The 17394-nt window shown below is 42.3% G+C and overlaps 2 protein-coding genes across 3 annotated transcripts in view; one reads left to right on the top strand and one right to left on the bottom strand.

Annotated features, from left to right (window-relative positions):
* The window catches only part of Kug (FAT atypical cadherin kugelei), a 726821-nt gene extending 715749 nt beyond the window's left edge, over positions 1 to 11072 (top strand). Inside the window, exons 17-24 of the mRNA XM_076323088.1 lie at positions 1 to 644; positions 723 to 2120; positions 2978 to 3115; positions 3207 to 5909; positions 6167 to 6500; positions 8240 to 8380; positions 8669 to 8815; positions 9950 to 11072. Of these exons, the coding sequence (XP_076179203.1) occupies positions 1 to 644; positions 723 to 2120; positions 2978 to 3115; positions 3207 to 5909; positions 6167 to 6500; positions 8240 to 8380; positions 8669 to 8815; positions 9950 to 10497 (6053 nt within the window). The 3' untranslated portion in view covers positions 10498 to 11072. The remainder of the gene's footprint in view (positions 645 to 722; positions 2121 to 2977; positions 3116 to 3206; positions 5910 to 6166; positions 6501 to 8239; positions 8381 to 8668; positions 8816 to 9949) is intronic.
* Positions 11073 to 13454: 2382 nt separating this feature from the next.
* Positions 13455 to 16894, bottom strand: Trap1 (TNF receptor associated protein 1). Of its 2 annotated transcripts, none has more exons than XM_076322767.1 (13): positions 16742 to 16894; positions 16420 to 16515; positions 16251 to 16333; positions 15926 to 16153; positions 15583 to 15746; positions 15383 to 15492; positions 15229 to 15302; positions 14800 to 15146; positions 14610 to 14725; positions 14380 to 14503; positions 14135 to 14313; positions 13747 to 14042; positions 13455 to 13673 (listed from the first exon to the last, which is right to left on the bottom strand). In XM_076322767.1, the coding sequence occupies exons 1-13, from the start codon at positions 16854 to 16856 to the stop codon at positions 13572 to 13574; spliced, it is 2034 nt and encodes a 677-aa protein (XP_076178882.1). In that variant the 5' UTR covers positions 16857 to 16894; the 3' UTR covers positions 13455 to 13571. The 2 variants fall into 2 exon arrangements, with proteins under 2 accessions (XP_076178882.1, XP_076178881.1); XM_076322766.1 differs by having other exon boundaries at positions 14380 to 14507; positions 14578 to 14725; positions 16742 to 16893.
* Between the last annotated feature and the right edge of the window lie 500 nt (positions 16895 to 17394).

Here is a 17394-nt window from a genome sequence, read left to right as displayed (position 1 = left end):
AGAACCAACTGTTCGAGATGTTCATCCGCGCGGAAGACAAGGGCGCGACGACGCATCACGCCGACGTCCCTCTCAATGTTTACATAATGGGATCGTTGGACATCCCTCCGCTCTTCGAACGAAAAGAGGACAAATTCTTCATATCCGAAGCGTCCCCGGTCGGCACCCCGATAACGAGATTAAAAACCGTAACCAACAGCACCGTCACCTACAGAATAGTCTCCGGTGACGAGGATTCGCCGCTTTTCACGATCAACTCCCACGGTCAGATCACACTGGCCAGACCGTTGGATCGAGAATTGAAAGACAAACATCTGATCGGGGTTCTGGCCGAGACCGATTCTAGTCCACCGTTAACGGCCCTCGCTGAGATATCGCTGCAAGTGCTGGACGAGAACGATCACGCTCCCAAGTTCGAGAGCAATCCTTACAGTATCATTCTTGCCGAGAACATAGAGGAAGGAACGATGATATTGAAGATCATCGCGCACGACGACGATTTGGGTAGCAACAGGGAGGTTCGTTACTCGTTCGGTTCCGATATCGGTGAATTGGCGAACGTGTTCACGGTGGACGCTTACACCGGATGGATATCCACGTTGGTGCAGCTGGACAAGGAGAAGCAACCGGAGTACAAGTTCCAGGTAAGTGTACCGGAGTCTTCCGCGACGGTTGTTACGTTTCATTATGTTTCGATGTTTCACGACGAAACGTTTTCTCAGGTGGTCGCCACGGATAATGGGAACCCGAAACACTTCGCGCGGATCTCGGCGCACGTCAAGCTGAAAGATTACAACGACAACGCCCCAGCGTTCGTGGACGATCGTTACGAAGCAGCGGTGAACGAGGACGCTTTACCAGGAACGGTGGTGGTCAAGCTGGTCACCGTCGACAAAGACTCGGACGTGAACACCCCGATAGAGTTCTACATAACGTCCGGCGATTTGAGATCGCAATTTCAGATCAGATCCACCGGCGAGGTGTACGTGGCGAAGGCTCTCGACCGTGAGACGATCGATCGTTACGAACTGGAGATCGTCGGCACCGATGGCAAATACGTCTTCAAGACCCGGGTGACGGTACAGGTCCTGGACGTGAACGACAACCCGCCGTACTGTCTCAGGTATCGTTACAGAGAGATACTCTCCGAGGGATCGCATCCTGGCACCTACGTGTTGACGGTCCTTGCCACCGATTACGACGACGAACCCAACGCCAAGTTGCGTTTCTATCTGACCGGCGACAACAACGACAAATTCTCACTGGACAAGGAATCGGGCGTTCTGAAGACCGTCGGTCAATTGGATCGCGAAACCCAAGCCAGATACTCGCTGACGGCCCACGTGCAGGACAGAGACAAACCATCGTGGGAGTGCTCCTCTCAGCTGGAGATCCTGGTCTCCGATCTGAACGACAACGCGCCAAAGTTCACCATGCAGGCTTACAGCGCTACGCTACCGGAGGACGTCGAGGTTGGCACTCTGGTGACCAAGGTACACGCGACGGACGACGACATCGGGATCAATCGCAAGATCAGATACGAGTTCGTCGATTCCGCGGACGGTCATTTCCTCGTCGCCGCGGACAGCGGTATCGTCACGCTCGGTAAACCGTTGGATCGAGAAACGAAAGCGATGTACAACGTTACCGTGCAAGCTCTGGATCAGGGAACTCCGCAACTGATGAGTCTGGCCACGCTGATCGTGAACGTACAGGACATCAACGACAACCCGCCGGAGTTTGCCTCGAAGGTTTACTTCTCCAAGGTGCCCGAGATATACGCGGTCGGCACGGAGGTAGCGAGAGTACTCGCGACCTCCAAGGACACCGGTGTGAACGCGGACGTCTACTACTCGATCGTCGGCGGGAACGAGCACAAGAAGTTCCAGATAGACACGCGCACCGGCGTTATCACGATCTCGGAACAGTTGGACTACGAGCGTGCGCGCGACTACTTCCTAACCATTCAGGCCATCGACGGTGGCATTCCGCCGTTGAGTAATCACGCCACGGTGAACCTCACCGTGATCGACAGCAACGATAACGCCCCGATCTTTAGCGAAGTTTCGTACAAGGCTTCCATAAGGGAGGACGCCAAGGTTGGGGAGAAAGTTACCCAGGTAAGCGCGAGCGCTTGCTATGCTGCTCGATTCTAATTGCCATCGAAATAACCCAAGAGACGGGTCAAGGTCCCTTTACGTACACCTACACAATCGTGCCGTGTTCGTTCCATGTCCCGTTTCTTACTCGCTATTCTTCACGTTTCACTCTTTGATCCAATTTCTACTCCACACTCTATAACTTACTCGATATTGTACCTTCTTTTCTCTACTCTGTACTCTCCATTCTCTACTCTCTATTCTCTATTCTGTATTCTATATTCTCTACTCTTTATTCTCTATTCTTTATTCTCTATTCTCTATTCTCTATTCTGTATTCTGTATTCTCTACTCTCTATTCTCTATTCTCTATTCTCTATTCTCTATTCTGTATTCTGTATTCTCTACTCTCTATTCTCTATTCTCTATTCTCTATTCTGTATTCTGTATTCTCTACTCTCTATTCTCTACTCTCTATTCTCTATTCTCTACTCTTTACTCTCCACTCTCCACTCTCCACTCTCCACTCTCCACTCTCCACTCTCCACTCTCCACTCTCCACTCTCCACTCTCCACTCTCCACTCTCCACTCTCCACTCTCCACTCTCTAATCTCTACGCTCTACTCTGTACTCCATTACAGACTCTCGCAGACTCCTCCACCGAGTAATTCGCTCTACACGTTCACCGTACAACCATAATTCCACACCCACGCGTTACGCGTCTTCCTGCATACGCAACTCCGCGTACACTCTCAATGCTCCCTCGGAGATGCCCACTTTACTCGTTAACCGATGCTCAAACACTTACCGCGCGAGAATGATCGTTCGTTTCCACGCTACTGCGACCGATTGTTCCTTCTATCGATCGATGTTCCAGGTATACGCGAACGACTTGGACAGCGAGGAAAACGGGAACGTGTCGTACTACATCGAACGAGGCGACAGACAGAAACAATTCTCGATCGATCAAAAAACGGGACAAGTTACCGTTGTCGCGCCACTGGATCGCGAAGAGGTAAGTTGCAAATCACCGTGCAACGCGACGACAAATAACCGTCGTCGGTTCGCGCGTTGGTCCATCGCCTGAACGTTATTTTGCATTTCAGACCCCCAGCTACGTGTTGGAAGTTCACGCCCGCGACAGCGGTATACCGATGCTCACCAGCTTCGTAATGGTAAACATCGAGATTTTGGATGCAAACGACAATCCACCGTTGTTCTCCCTCTCGAATTATACCGCTGTCGTGCAAGAGGACAAACCCTTGGGCCACACCGTGCTGCAGTTCGTAGTTTCCGATGCGGACATCAAACCGAACGCCGATCCGTACACGTTCGACTTCCGTTCTGGAAACGAGGGCGGTGCCTTCCGACTGGAGCAAGACGGTACGCTACGCACAGCGACCAAGTTCAACAGCAGAGTGAAAGACAAATACGTGTTGCATGTACGCGTTTTCGACAACGGTAGCCCGCCGCTGTACTCCGACGCGTGGGTCGTGATCAAAGTGATCGAGGAGTCCCAGTATCCACCGGTGATCACCCCGTTAGAGGTGATCATCAATTCGTACATGGACGAGTATCCGGGCGGTATCGTTGGAAAAGTTCACGCAACGGATCAGGATCAATACGATACACTCACGTACAGTCTGGTCCCTTCATCGCCGATACCGAACGATCTCTTTCAAATTGACAAGATCGACGGCACCCTGGTCGCCCTGCCGCGATTGGACGTCGGCGAGTACAGAGTGAACGTCACCGTGACGGATGGCAAATTCCATTCGTCGTCCGTCGTTAAGGTAAACGTCGATCTCGTGAGCGAGAAGATGCTGGAGAACTCGGTGATCGTACGATTCAGGGAGGTCAGTCCCGAGGACTTCATGCTCAGCCATCGGAAGGGATTCGTGAGAACCGTGCGTAACGCGATGAACTGTCGATTGAAGGACATCGTGGTCATCAGCGTTCAACCGTCCACGGACGAGGCGAACTTGATCAAGTCCCGTGCGATTCGTCAGGCGGTTCACAACGATCTGGATCTACTGTTCGCGGTGAAGAAGAGCAGCGCGGCGCCCGGTTCCTCGGGATTCTACGCGTCGGAGAGCATACGGGAGGCGTTGAATCAGCACATCGAGGAACTCGAGGAGTCCACGAAGCTGGTGGTAGAGGAGATCGTTCGATTCAAATGCAACAAAGGTTACTGCGTTTACGGTGACTGTCAGGACAAATTCGTTCTCGACGTCACGCAGATCACACCTGTGGCCACCGACGTGATGAGTTTCGTGGCGCCGCGGCACAAGCACAAGATGGAGTGCAATTGCAAGGAGGGATACGCGGGCAATCACTGCGAGAAGATCGTCAACGATTGCGCGAGGAAACCCTGTCCGTTGTTCAAAGTGTGCGTGCCCGATTCCTCCGATCAGGGATACTCGTGTCAGTGCCCGGAGGGTTTCGCCGGTCAGACCTGCGACATAGACATCTCGAAATGTCACGACGAGTCCTGTTACATACCACGGAACCCGATATCCTTCAGCGGAAAGAGCTACGCTCGTTACAGGATCGATAAAACACTGATCAGGCAGATAATCGAGGATCGTCTCAGCTTGTCGTTGAGGATCCGTACGATGCAACTGACCGGGAACTTGATGTACGCAGCCGGTAAAGTCGACTACAATATCCTCGAGGTGGTGAACGGTGTCGTGCAGTACAAATTCGATCTGGGGAGCGGAGAGGGTTTGGTACGTGTGAGCAGCGTGTACGTAAACGACGGACAATGGCACGAGATCCAACTGGAACGTGAGAGCAACAGCGCCAGATTGACCGTGGACGGTAAACACCTCGCTCACGGTTCAGCGCCCGGTATCAACGACATACTGAACCTACAATCGGACGATTTGTACTTGGGTGCCGAGGTGAGGCAACATCCGGCGGTACAGGGTTTCGAGGACGTTCAACGTGGCTTCGTCGGGTGTATGGACGACGTACGAATCGCGCGAGTATCGGTACCGTTGCACATGAGCGGCGCCAGTAGCGTGGCTGTCTTGAAGCGTTTCGCGAACGTCGAGTTCAGCTGCGACGCAGCTACCGTATTAATACCGCCGGGTATCTGCGGCTCCCAGCCGTGTCAAAACGGTGGCACGTGCAAGGACTCAGGGAACGACACCTACGAGTGTCAGTGTCATCCAAGATTCGCCGGTCTGGCCTGCGACATCGACACGGATCCGTGCGCCTCCGCGCCCTGTCTCTATGGAGGTCGTTGCAAGCTGGTGCCAGAGGGTGGCGATTACGCCTGCGAATGCGTCGGTCCTAGCCTGAGCGGGAAACGCTGCGAGTTCGGAAGATACTGCAGCCCGAATCCGTGCATACACGGCGGTGTCTGCGAGGAGGGTAACAACGGTCCGATATGCAAGTGTCAGGGTTTCACCGGCGAGCGTTGCGAAACGGACGTGAACGAATGCGACGCCAATCCGTGCACGAACGGTGGCACCTGCGTAAACGAAATCGGCACGTACAGGTGCATCTGTCCGCCGAACATGACCGGCTTGAACTGCGGGAATCCCGCTTACTCGACACCGATCATATCGAGCCACTTCAACATCACCTGGGAGCAGCTAATGTGGATCGGGGTAGCGGTGATATTGAACGTTTTCCTGATCATCGTGTTCCTCGCGTTCCGTAGGATCAGAATGAAACGCACCCGGGCCCGCGCGAACAACATCAACAACGAGACCAGGAAGCAGATCGTTCTGAACTCGGCCAGATCCCACGAGCACGAGTTCAAACGCAGCTCGAAGTTGAGCAACCTGGAAGTGATACAGGTACATAAAACACCCATATAGGTATCTCGTACGAGCCGTTCTAACACGGTTCTTCTGTCCATCACCAAGACGAAAGAGCGAGCATGCTTTTAATTATTTTGATCGTACACGCCAGCGGTAGACGAGTTAGTGACGTTCGTATATTTTTCTTCCATGCCGTTTTATTCTTGGTTTGCGATCATCGACCGGCATCCCCATTCCCCAGCGAGTGACGCGTGCATTGAGTTTAAGGTTTTTCGTGTGATTCTTTTTTGCAGAGAGAACCTCCCCAATGCCCTCCCAGACCCGCATCCTACACACCCAGCTCGAACAACGAGCCAGCCGCGTACAGTAACTCGGCGGCGGTGGCTCTGAATAATCTGGACACACTGCGTAGCTACGGTAGCGCTGGTGACGAGCTGGAAAACTTCCCGCCAGATTATTTGAGAAACCTAAACCGCAGCACTCCCGTACCTCCTCCGTCCCTAACTCTCGCTAACCCAGTCGGCGGAAACGCTACAGGCAGCGACACGGATAGCCTCCATAAGCCGAGCTGGCAGGAGCAGATGCAACTAGCCTCGTTCATCACGGATACGACCAAGATCAAGAACGGTGAGTAGTATGCGTTGCTGATTCCCCGACTCATCATCGTAGCTTTTTTTCATTTTGATTTTCGCTTGCGGCACGCATCGTGGGTGGAACTAGCTTCTCTTCCTCGACTCTTTCATCATCCTTCGTATCCCCTTAATTAACCCTCCCTCCCTTCTATCTTTCATTCTGTAACTTTGATTACTCTCGACCTCTTCTATCACGGTCTGTCGCGCGTTGACGTCTTCGTTCACGATCCCGTTAAAATATAAAAAGAAATACAGTTATCGAAAACAATTAACACGTCTAGTCTTTGCTATGATCACACCGTTTCGACGTACCTTGTACGAGATTTTCGCGCAGGAGCTGTCGGTTTGCAAAAATTGTATTTCCAAAGAGGACTCGTCCGTGAAGACGACATCTTCGATCGATATTCTACCGAACGCTTGTTATTCGTCTTCTGACGCACACCCTTGATACTTCGAGTGTGTTTCGTGTACCCCTATTCGCATCAAGGGCTCAACAGACACCACCCCCCGTGGACTCGGGTTCGAGACTCGGATTCATGGGGTCGTCACTCCCGAAAGTCTCACTAACTCGGTCGGTTAACTCGACCACCCTCCTGTGCTTACTCTTGCGACAGAGGTTGCAGCTAAGTACTTCGTCAGAAATACTTGGTCTTGTGCGTAACTTACGGTCGTTACACTCGCGAGGATATTCTTTCTCATGGACAGAACCTGTCCGTTGCTCAAACTTGATCCAGGATCGATGGATCGTTCTTTTTTTCCTTTTAGTCGCTTCGAAAAGATGTCATTTGTCTTCGAAGCATTGCACGAGCCTCTTGTCTACAGTGTTTGTCGTTCCTTGAACCATGTACTGTCACTTGATAGTCATTCTCGAAAGACTCGACGCAACAACATGGCACAATGAAGCCACAGTTACGTACAGAGTGATTCACAAACGTATATTCTTACTTTGGAGGATGAATCCACGCACTGAAACAAGTAAAAAGGATCTTACGAACATACGTCCTATGTTCCTCACTTCTCGAGTTACGAAGGATTGAAGAAAATGTTCAAAGTGTCACACTTTGGTACACTTCTTGTCCTTTGATAGTGTTCCTGAACGACCTTCGGGAACTGTTACAGGATGTACCCTTGAATATCGGGCGAAACTTGTGGTTCGTGCACGATGATGCCTCATTTCCTTCGTACAATGAGATCATTTTTAAACATCTTCGCAAATCGATGGCCACCACGATCTCCCGATTCCAAACCATTAGATTTTTACTCGTGAGACTATTTGAAATCCATCGTGTACACGAGACAGGTGAACAACGTGCAAAAGTTACGAGAAAGGACACAAGTTTGAGACTGTTCAAAGAGTATCTCATAATATTGGGATATTTGGAAAGTCATTTTGTTTTTTTTTTGGTGAAAATGAAACACGATATTTTTAGAGTGTATAAACATTTTATTAAATTATATATTCTCCATTTTGGAAAACTTCTTTCTATTTTAACGCGTAGACTCGCCCCGAGAAATATGGACATGCATTTACGAGCACTGTGTATCTCGATGTGCATCGAGAACGTAACGATACCTTCGAGTCGCTTGCACTCGTTAGAAGCCATCGAAAATCGCGCGACAGACTGTGCTTCCATTTCTCCTCTTCTTAATACGAATGTTCAGAAACAGTATGCTGTCTCGGGCGTGTAGCGAATTGAATTAACACTGGTTGTATCGTATTGTGTGCGCTAACAGACCTGAAACGAGCGAGCCCAGTGGTACCAGAGCTGACCACTGGAGGACTTCTACTAAATTCATCTCGACGCGTGCCTCATGGAGGTGGGACCTCCGTTGCCTCCATGATGTCCATCGAGGATGATCCTCGTATTGTCGGCGGTAAGTCCGAGTAAATTAGTATGCCTGAACGATCACGATACATAACGTTTTATTGGGTAACGCTTCGCTTGTCGCTATCCCTATATCTATCGGCCAGTCTTCTCTTTTTTTTTTGTTCGTTCGTTTGATTGTTTCTGTTGTTTTTTTTTTCAATTTTTTTTTTTTTCATTATTATTATTATCTTATCCCTTCACCAGAACACTGCTTCTCTCCTCGCTCCGTATCACGGCGACGGGGATCGTCGCATGTAGCGTGTCGGAGTACAGTTGTTGTCTGCAATGCTTTTAGGGTATCACTGGGACTGTTCAGACTGGGTCAGGCCAAGTCAAAACCCCCTACCTAACATCACGGAGGTACCTGGAAGCGAAGTTCCAGACTCGTCCAGCTTCCACAGCAATGAGAGTAACGAATCAAACACTCCTCAGTTACCGTCAGGTGAGTACCGCGAACTGCATGCGCGACATATTGCTTCTACTCGCACACACTCGCACCTTTAAACTCTTTAGTTGTATAACACTCTCGGTTCATGCTGTCTCCAGTAGTTTGTCACGTAGAACATCTCTTAGGAGCGCCACTAAAATTATCTTCTCTCTTTTGAATAACGACGACTTGAAATGTGCTCACAACGGTGCCTAACATAGATCCGATGCCTGCTCCGTAGTACAACGAGTCCGATTTAACCTTCAACTTGTCGGAGCGAAGTACTTGCGACGTAATTGGTACGGTCGAGTCGATCTTGACTAAAAAAAAAAAGAATAAGTTGAATAAACGGGTGTTCACGGTATTGTCCCAGTATCTTCGTTCAAGAGATATGGAAAGAAAAGAACAGGAGAGGATAAAAGACAATTCGTAGAAGCGAAAATAAATATACGTCACGGTACAAAAGCGTGTAGTAGAGCCGTAAAGTGTTACCTGTGGTAACATCGTACGATCCGTGTACTTTTAATATAAAGTCGCATTTATAATTCAGAATACACTTCGCAAACGTTGGAAATTGATTTCAGTTTCCTTGTGAAGAAACAGCGAAACCATTTCAAGCAAATGTTTCGTACGATTCGTGTGAACCAATCTACCCTCTGGATTGAACTTTATTACGAATCGAGGTGAAAAGATTAACGGTATTCGAGCTCGAAAGCTCAGTGTGTAAATACATACTACCATCGTAGCCAGAAAAATAACTTGTACCTATTGTATTAAGGACATAAGTTTGAGACTGTTCAGAGAGTACTTGATAATATTCGAAGGAGTGTGGAACACCCTAAGGTGTACTCCTTGTCGAGACGGACATTTTGAACGTTCCCTTTAATTCTTCGCGACTCGAAAAGTTACGGTACGTAGGACACACATTCGTAGGTACCAGATACGAGGTATACCGGTACAACCTTGTAAACACCCTTTATTTTTCACCACTTCGTCTATGATGCCCTCCTCCACTCCTCACGCAAGGAGTTTATTTTTCTGGCTACGTCGACTACTATCCTGTCCTACCGTGGGTACCGGTTAGGGGTTAAATCGATCCGAGCTGATCGCGAGGATCATCGTGCGTAACGTGGCATAATTTGCTTTCAGTGCACGGCTCTGTAGATCCGGCGCGGGGCATCGAGACATTGAACGAAGACCAGGAATCGGAATACGTCGGTGACTCTGAATGCGGTACCGAGTTCTCGGAGCAGTACCAATGCGCGGAAACGCAGCGGCTGAACCCATTGGACAGCGGCGGTGAAGGTGAATACAAATACAAAGGTTCCGAAAGTTATCTCCGTCATCCGAATTCCTACCTGCCGCATTACAACATTCACACGGACACGGAGAACGAAACGAATCCGTTAAACGGACGTCTTAGTACACTAGAATCCGACGAGGAGGAAGACGATGTAGTGCCTTATGGTTTCCCAAGCACCCGACGCAACCGATGCCACAAGGGTGACGACGACGAGATCGGTTCGGTGATCACAACACTGGAGGAACGGAACTCGTTATTGGGCGGTGCCACCAGCAACAGCGACCTGTCCACCAATTTATGCGAGATAGACGATTCGGAATACGAGATCGCCGATCAGAAAAGCAACGGCCGGCTGTGGTTATCGGGGAACGGTATCACGCAAACCTCGGTGTGACAAATAGTGGTGTCACCGTTTGAGAACAGACTGAAGAACGTGATCGTGGTTTTTCTGTGCTTCTTGAGTAAGAAATCGAGTGCGAATGTTTGTGAATATACGACAATTTTGTACATATACATATTATCAGCGTAGGTAGAGAGAAAAAAAGAGTGTACAGAGGCAGCTATTAAACGATGCGAAACCGGCGAAGAGCTGACGGGTATGTGTCCAACGTACCGAGCGAACGATCAACGTTGCTACACGTAGGTGCATCGTGCCTCAAATCTCCTATATAGGTAGAGCTTAGGTACTAACGTACTTAATTCTGCGATCCGAAGAAATTATACCGAGCGATATGCGTGAAAACGAACGAACACCGCGTAGCTTTTCTGGGGAGCAATGTTTCTTTTCACGTGCCGTTTCCGTTACATGTTTTGTTCGTGGCAAAATAATATATACCGGATTCTTTAAACGATTGGTACAAGATCACACACGTTCCATCTAACGCGAATCATTCTCGAGAGTTATTCTATTTTGACAGTTCTTACGCCGTGGACCATTGAGTGTCTGATCATTTCTCCCATTGTAAAACATTAATCTTTCTTATTCTACCAAAGGGGATGAGGTTTAGTAAAAAAAAGGATATATATAAATATATATATATTTATATTTATATATTTATATATATATATGTATATGTATATATATACGGATATATGTAATTACGGCAACTATGCGCAACTATTACAAGTAAGAAGTTATCTTGGTTAATGATAAAATTCGTTACTTGAGAAAAAGTAAACTTAATCACGACCGCGTCGTCAGACCAATGACTATTATTTAATGACCTATCATTTAAACTTAAATGTTATCCGCAACTATAATTCCAGTGCAAAAAGGTACATAGGTACATTTATGTATTTTTACTATTTGCTAACCGACTTTATTTTGGTTACGTACGAAATGAACCGACGGACTACTTAATAATATAAATATAAGTACAGCGTAGTCTAGCAAGTAAATGAATTGACTCTAGTGAAAAACAATGCTCTGCTTCTAGGGCAAATATATGTGCATGACTGCTGGCGTTTACTGCAGCGAAGCACAATAGTTAAAAAGATATGAAATATTTTTACTGTGATGATAATAATGTTTATACGATGATCAAATACTATGACTTGTATCATAATGATTGTAATATTAACTATCCAACGTTTTATAAAAGAAAAGAAATTAAGAAGAAACGGAGGGCATCCTTCTCCGCATGTACGTAAGCTAAGTCAACGTTCCGTTCGTTTAACTTTTTTTTTTTTCTCTTTTATTTTCCATTTATTTTACATTAAATTTCTCTTTCCATCAGTCACCATCAGTTCGACAAACATAACTGCATACATGGTGCTACTATTTAAATCACGCTTTAACATTTTATCTACTCTTTAATAAGACTGCTCGGCGATGTGAAATATACGCAGCTCGTTAATGCCCTTACCATGAATTACTCATAGTTCTCACACTATTAATTTCATTGTCAGAATCTGTCCACATAATTGTAATGAAACATTTTTTAAACTGCCAATTAACTCTTAATGCCATACAAACAATGCATTTCCCTTCATTAATTTGTATAGTTAAGCGCAACACACAATGGATCAAGAAACTGTTATTTCTGTGCCTAATGTCTTTTGAACACTGTGTACTTCCATACAAGATACTTTTAGTTGAACAAATATCTAGCGGCAGCTTAATTGGGTGAAGTGAACACGTTTTTATACACACATACACGCACATACACACACAGACACGCATACACAGAGACACACACGTAGAATTTTCCTGTCAAATTCACTTTTTATGTTCCTGTTCTGTAAAGGACGCTAGCCATCTTACTCTATATTTAGTGGGATAAATGAGTAAACCACGTTAATAATAATAATAATGCGAAACAGGGTGACTTCTCTTTTGCGTTGACCAAGAGGAAAAAAACTTGTCTCGTTCTTATATAAGTCCGAAACAGCTGTGCCTCCCGTCTCTGAAATTTCAGTGCAACACTTACATGGATACAATTGAACTTAGATAATTTATTCTATATTAGAATGAAATAAGAATATTGTACAGTTTTAACTTAACAAATTGTATCGGAATCAACATCAACGCGCAATGGAAGTTTCAGTTCGCGTCGAAGCACAGCAAATTCTTAATTGTTAAGATTAGTTTTATTTTTTACAAATCAATAACGGACACATATTGGTTAAAGACTGTAAAGTGATGCTGATGATGAAACTGATCATCCATTCATAAATATTGTACCAATCAATTTATAATCATACGGAAATAGTAAAGTATTTGGTTGTAAAGATAAGAAAGAGAACACGTAATATTTTGTAAAGCTTCTGATCAATTAGCAATATTAAGTTTTTCATGAAACATTCTCGTAAGAGTAGTATTTAATGATTTAATATGATTAACAATTCAAGCAATCGGAATTGATCGAAGAAACATAATACTTCTTTTGTGTGCGTTTACTTTTTTATTTTCCGAACTACTTATTATTGACTTTTTGTACTTGATTATAATTTACAAACTAATAAATAGTTCCATTTACTTCTCACTTTATCATGAACTTGCCATAATTGTATAATTGTGAAGAAGTAGAAAATGAAATAACATGAAAAAAAATGTGGGTACAACTTCCAAATTCACAGTAACACTTAGCCCTGCTAATAGGATACATATCGATATCTTGAAATCTTTCAGACAGTGAGGAACTTGACTTGTTATAATTATAAGATTATAATTACTTTGTACAAGATCAACCTATTGTAATAAAGAAAACAATCTTGCCTACATTTTATGTATTATTATATTATATTATTTAAAAATTTACCTCAACTTTTGTCGATATTTTCTTCTAATCTATAAAACAGTGCAACGAATAAGGTGCGCGATTTATCCTATAAATGATCAAACAAATTGAAAACAATTACTTTACAGCATTTAATTAAATTCTTTCTACTATATAAAAGAGTTTTTAATTGTAAAAAAATGGTAATTTTATTCAAAGGGTCTATACAATGTGTTAAATTAATTATGAATTAGTATTTTTCTAATGCTACAGTTAATAATTCATTCATCGGCGCCAATAATATCCGTGAATCTTCTATTAAACCAGCACCAACCATAGAATTATTGAATAACTAAAACAAATTAAATATAAGATTAGTAAATGATAAATAAACAGAACACAATCGTTCAAAATACACAGATTACCTGTTTTATAAGAAGATCTGCTAATTTCGACTCCGTCTTTATCAACTGGCAAAGTTTCTGAATAAGAGGATGGTTTGGATTTATTTCAAGGCGTGGCTGAAGAACAGAATATCGCATTTCTTCATCTATTTCATAACTGTTGGTTCGAACGAAATGCCTTGCAGATGCCATATCCTTTACTGTGATTACACATGGATGCGAATCAAGATGTTTCGTCGTTTTGATATCGTGAACTTTCTTCGTCAAAATGGTTCTCATATAACTTATAAGATCGTTGATTTCGGTTTTATTGATATCTAAATACATTTAAAATATTAAAAATACATATTAAACAATCTATTTAATATGTCTAGTCTTTAAAAACTGCTACAATACAGACATAACTCACCACAATCTTTTGAATCTGATTTTTTACGCATCTCTTTTTCGACGGAAGTTAAGGCATAAGATTTATACTCTTTTAAATGCATCAAAACTAATTCATCATACGACTCGTAACAAAACAATACTTCCACACCATTTGTTTTCATAGTATCATAATATGGTGACTGCTCAGCTAACGTTCGACTAAAACGAATAAGTTTAATGTACACGCTGTTTCAACAATTTGTACGAAGGAAAAGTAGTTTTTACCTTGGAGCTGCCAAGTAGTATATACATTTCTGAATTTTAGACATACGTTCACAATAGTCTGGTATACTAACCAATTCTCCGGGTGGCCTTAAAGATGACTCGAATCGCAAAAGTTTACACAATTCTACCTAATAAACAGAAATGTAATTAAAAAACTCTTTAAAATATATAATGTTGAACTTGCCGAAGAGACATTACCTTCTCATCTGAGCAAATATTTGCAACAATACCTTCTTTTAGGAAAATACCATAATCTTTATAAAATTGATTATAATCTTCTGGCAGCTTTCGAGCTTGTTCATTAAAAAATTTTAAAATACGCATCGTTAAAACGTTACGCAACTTGCTACAATTGAACAAATTTTAAAAATTGCGAAGGATTGTACATGCAAAAAGGATAAGTTAGTTTTAGTTTCTTACTCGATTAAAGAAGTATTCTGTAGCAATTCGCGGCTTAAATTAAGAGGAATATCTTCTGAATCAACAACGCCCTTTATGAAACGTAACCAGACTGGTAAAATGTGTTCTGCCTTGTTTGCAATTAAAATTTTACGACTGTACAGAGAAACACTGCTCGATATGTCTTTAGTAATATCAAATATTCCTGGTTTTGAATCTGGGACATATAACAATGCTCTAATACTAAGTGGAACGTCGGTCTTGTAATGTAGAATAAACCGTGGCGAATCGAAACAGTTCCCAATAAACCTATAGAATTCAACATGCTGAAGCGGTGTAATATCCTTTGAATCCAACATCCACAATGCCTAAAAATAGAAAATACATCGCTAAACATGCACATACACTAATGTGAAAAACGTAGATAAAATAAAATCTTTTCAAGTTTACCTGAATAGTATTAACCCTTTGACCATTAACATAAATAGGACTACTAACAAAGTTACTGTATTTCTTAATAATATCTGTGGAACATTAATAAACATTATTAAACACTTATTTAAAATTAAGCAATTTTATCGAGTACATATTTTGAACTACTCACAATTTATTTTATTTTCATCGCTAAATTCTCGACACTCCGGTTTCAAATGTAAAACAATTTTAGTTCCCAGTTGTACTCCTTCAGCCGTAGAAATATTATAACTACCGGCACTATGTGGAAAAATAATATTTTAATACATGATACACATATTTGTCATACAAGGTTAATAATTTCTGTGAATCACAATGTATTCTTTTTACCCATCAGAAGACCAGCAAAGCCCTTCAGCATCTTTCAAATACGATTTAGTAAATACTTCCACCTTATTAGCAACCATAAAAGCACTATAGAAACCAACACCAAATTGGCCAATAATCCCAGATGTATCGCCACCTTGCTTCTCTTTTATTTCTTCTAAGAAAGTCTGCAATTACAATGTTTTAAAAAATTCTATATTTCGTATATTTAATGAATCATTTAAAAGTTTTAGTAGTATATAAAGTATATTTTATGACAAAAACGTAATAAAACAAGTTTACAGAAAAATATAAAAATATTAGTTTTAAGACAAAGTTAATATTTTAAGACCTTGGCTGTTCTTACTTTAGAACCAGATTGAGCTATAGTTCCCAAATTTAATATTAGTTCCTCGCGAGTCATTCCAATTCCTGTATCTTGAATTATAAGGATTCTATCTTGCTTGTTAGTAGCAATATGAATCTCTAATTTTTTATCTCTAACAGTTTCTTCTAACTGCCTATTAGTTAACTGAATATAGCGTAGCTTTTCAAGAGCATCACTGGCATTGGAGATTAATTCACGAATAAAGACCTTGTAACAATAAACAAGTACAATACTGAGAAATAAAATCTTAAGTAAAATATATGTTCGCTAATAAATTAGACATTAAAATCAAAAACTATATTACCTTTTTGTCTGAATACAAAGATTTTGCAACAATTTGTAACAGCATCTGCGTTTCAGATTGAAAATCATGTTTAATTTGTTCACCTACCAAAAAAAAAAAAACAAACAGCATTATACAAAGCATAAATTTAAATCATTGCATAAAAAAAAGAACAAATTTTTATAAATACCTGTGACTTTCTCTGTATCATTTATAATATTGTGGTTCTCTGTGGTCTGAATTATAGTCTGAGAAGAAAAACATTGCACTGGACTACTTGCTGCAACTGTACTTAAAATGTCATTATTATATATAAATGTCATCCAAATTATTTATTAAAATATTAAAAATTAGATACTTGAAAAACATATAATTTAATAGAAGATAGTTGTAAGACTACCATACAAAAATTCAGTTTATACACAGGAGGAATCTGCTACATAACCCTAAACATTGATCAATTAACAATGTACAATAGAAGTACAAATTGTACAGCATAAAAATATACAAACCCGGAAGCCGTAGACATTGTCTTTCTAAAACCACTTTCTCGAAATTTCGACTTAACGGTCTTGAAAGACTTTTCCCTAATTTTATTACAAGTCTCAGTTTCAACATGGTAGCCATGCTTTAGAATTTATTAGAAAATTTCCGCCTTCTATGTTATCACGCAGCACTCACGCGCAGCCGAGGTATAGAATGAACTAGCAGATAAGCAGCTCTTTGAAATAAAACTATAAATTTATTCTTTTGATTAAAAAAAAAAGAAAATTTCGTCTACTATTTGATTCTTTTGAAATTTATTTATTTCTCTGAAAGAGAAACAATGTCCTTACAAACAAAATTCAATTTTAAGTGAAAAATGTATTTTTTATGCCTACACTGCAAATAATAACATTTAAACCAACGTCACATTAATATGTCTAATAAACAGTTATTGTTTTTCATGTTTTAAAACTTCACTTATTTCAAAAAACATTTGAACGATCATATTTTACTTCGAAATTGAATTATGTATAACCTAACTAATAATTATGCATAAATAACATGCATATTATAACAATATAATTAAGAATTTAAAGAATCAATAAATATTAATAATAATTACGATTTGGAATAAGGATTCATTAGTTTTTTGTAACCTTTACATATATTTTTATATATT

This window comes from Ptiloglossa arizonensis, chromosome 11 (assembly GCF_051014685.1).
Source record: "Ptiloglossa arizonensis isolate GNS036 chromosome 11, iyPtiAriz1_principal, whole genome shotgun sequence".
NCBI lineage: Eukaryota > Metazoa > Arthropoda > Insecta > Hymenoptera > Colletidae > Ptiloglossa > Ptiloglossa arizonensis.
This window is presented reverse-complemented; position numbering and strand designations above follow the sequence as displayed.

Coding starts and splice junctions, on each gene's coding strand:
- Trap1 (XM_076322766.1), bottom strand. CDS start 16,856: ATGGCTACCATGTTGAAACTGAGACTTGTAATAAAATTAGGGAAAAGT. Junction 14,726..14,799: donor CAGAATACTTCTTTAATCGA/GTAAGAAACTAA, acceptor GTTCAATTGTAG/CAAGTTGCGTAACGTTTTAA. Junction 14,508..14,577: donor ATATTTGCTCAGATGAGAAG/GTAATGTCTCTT, acceptor TCTGTTTATTAG/GTAGAATTGTGTAAACTTTT.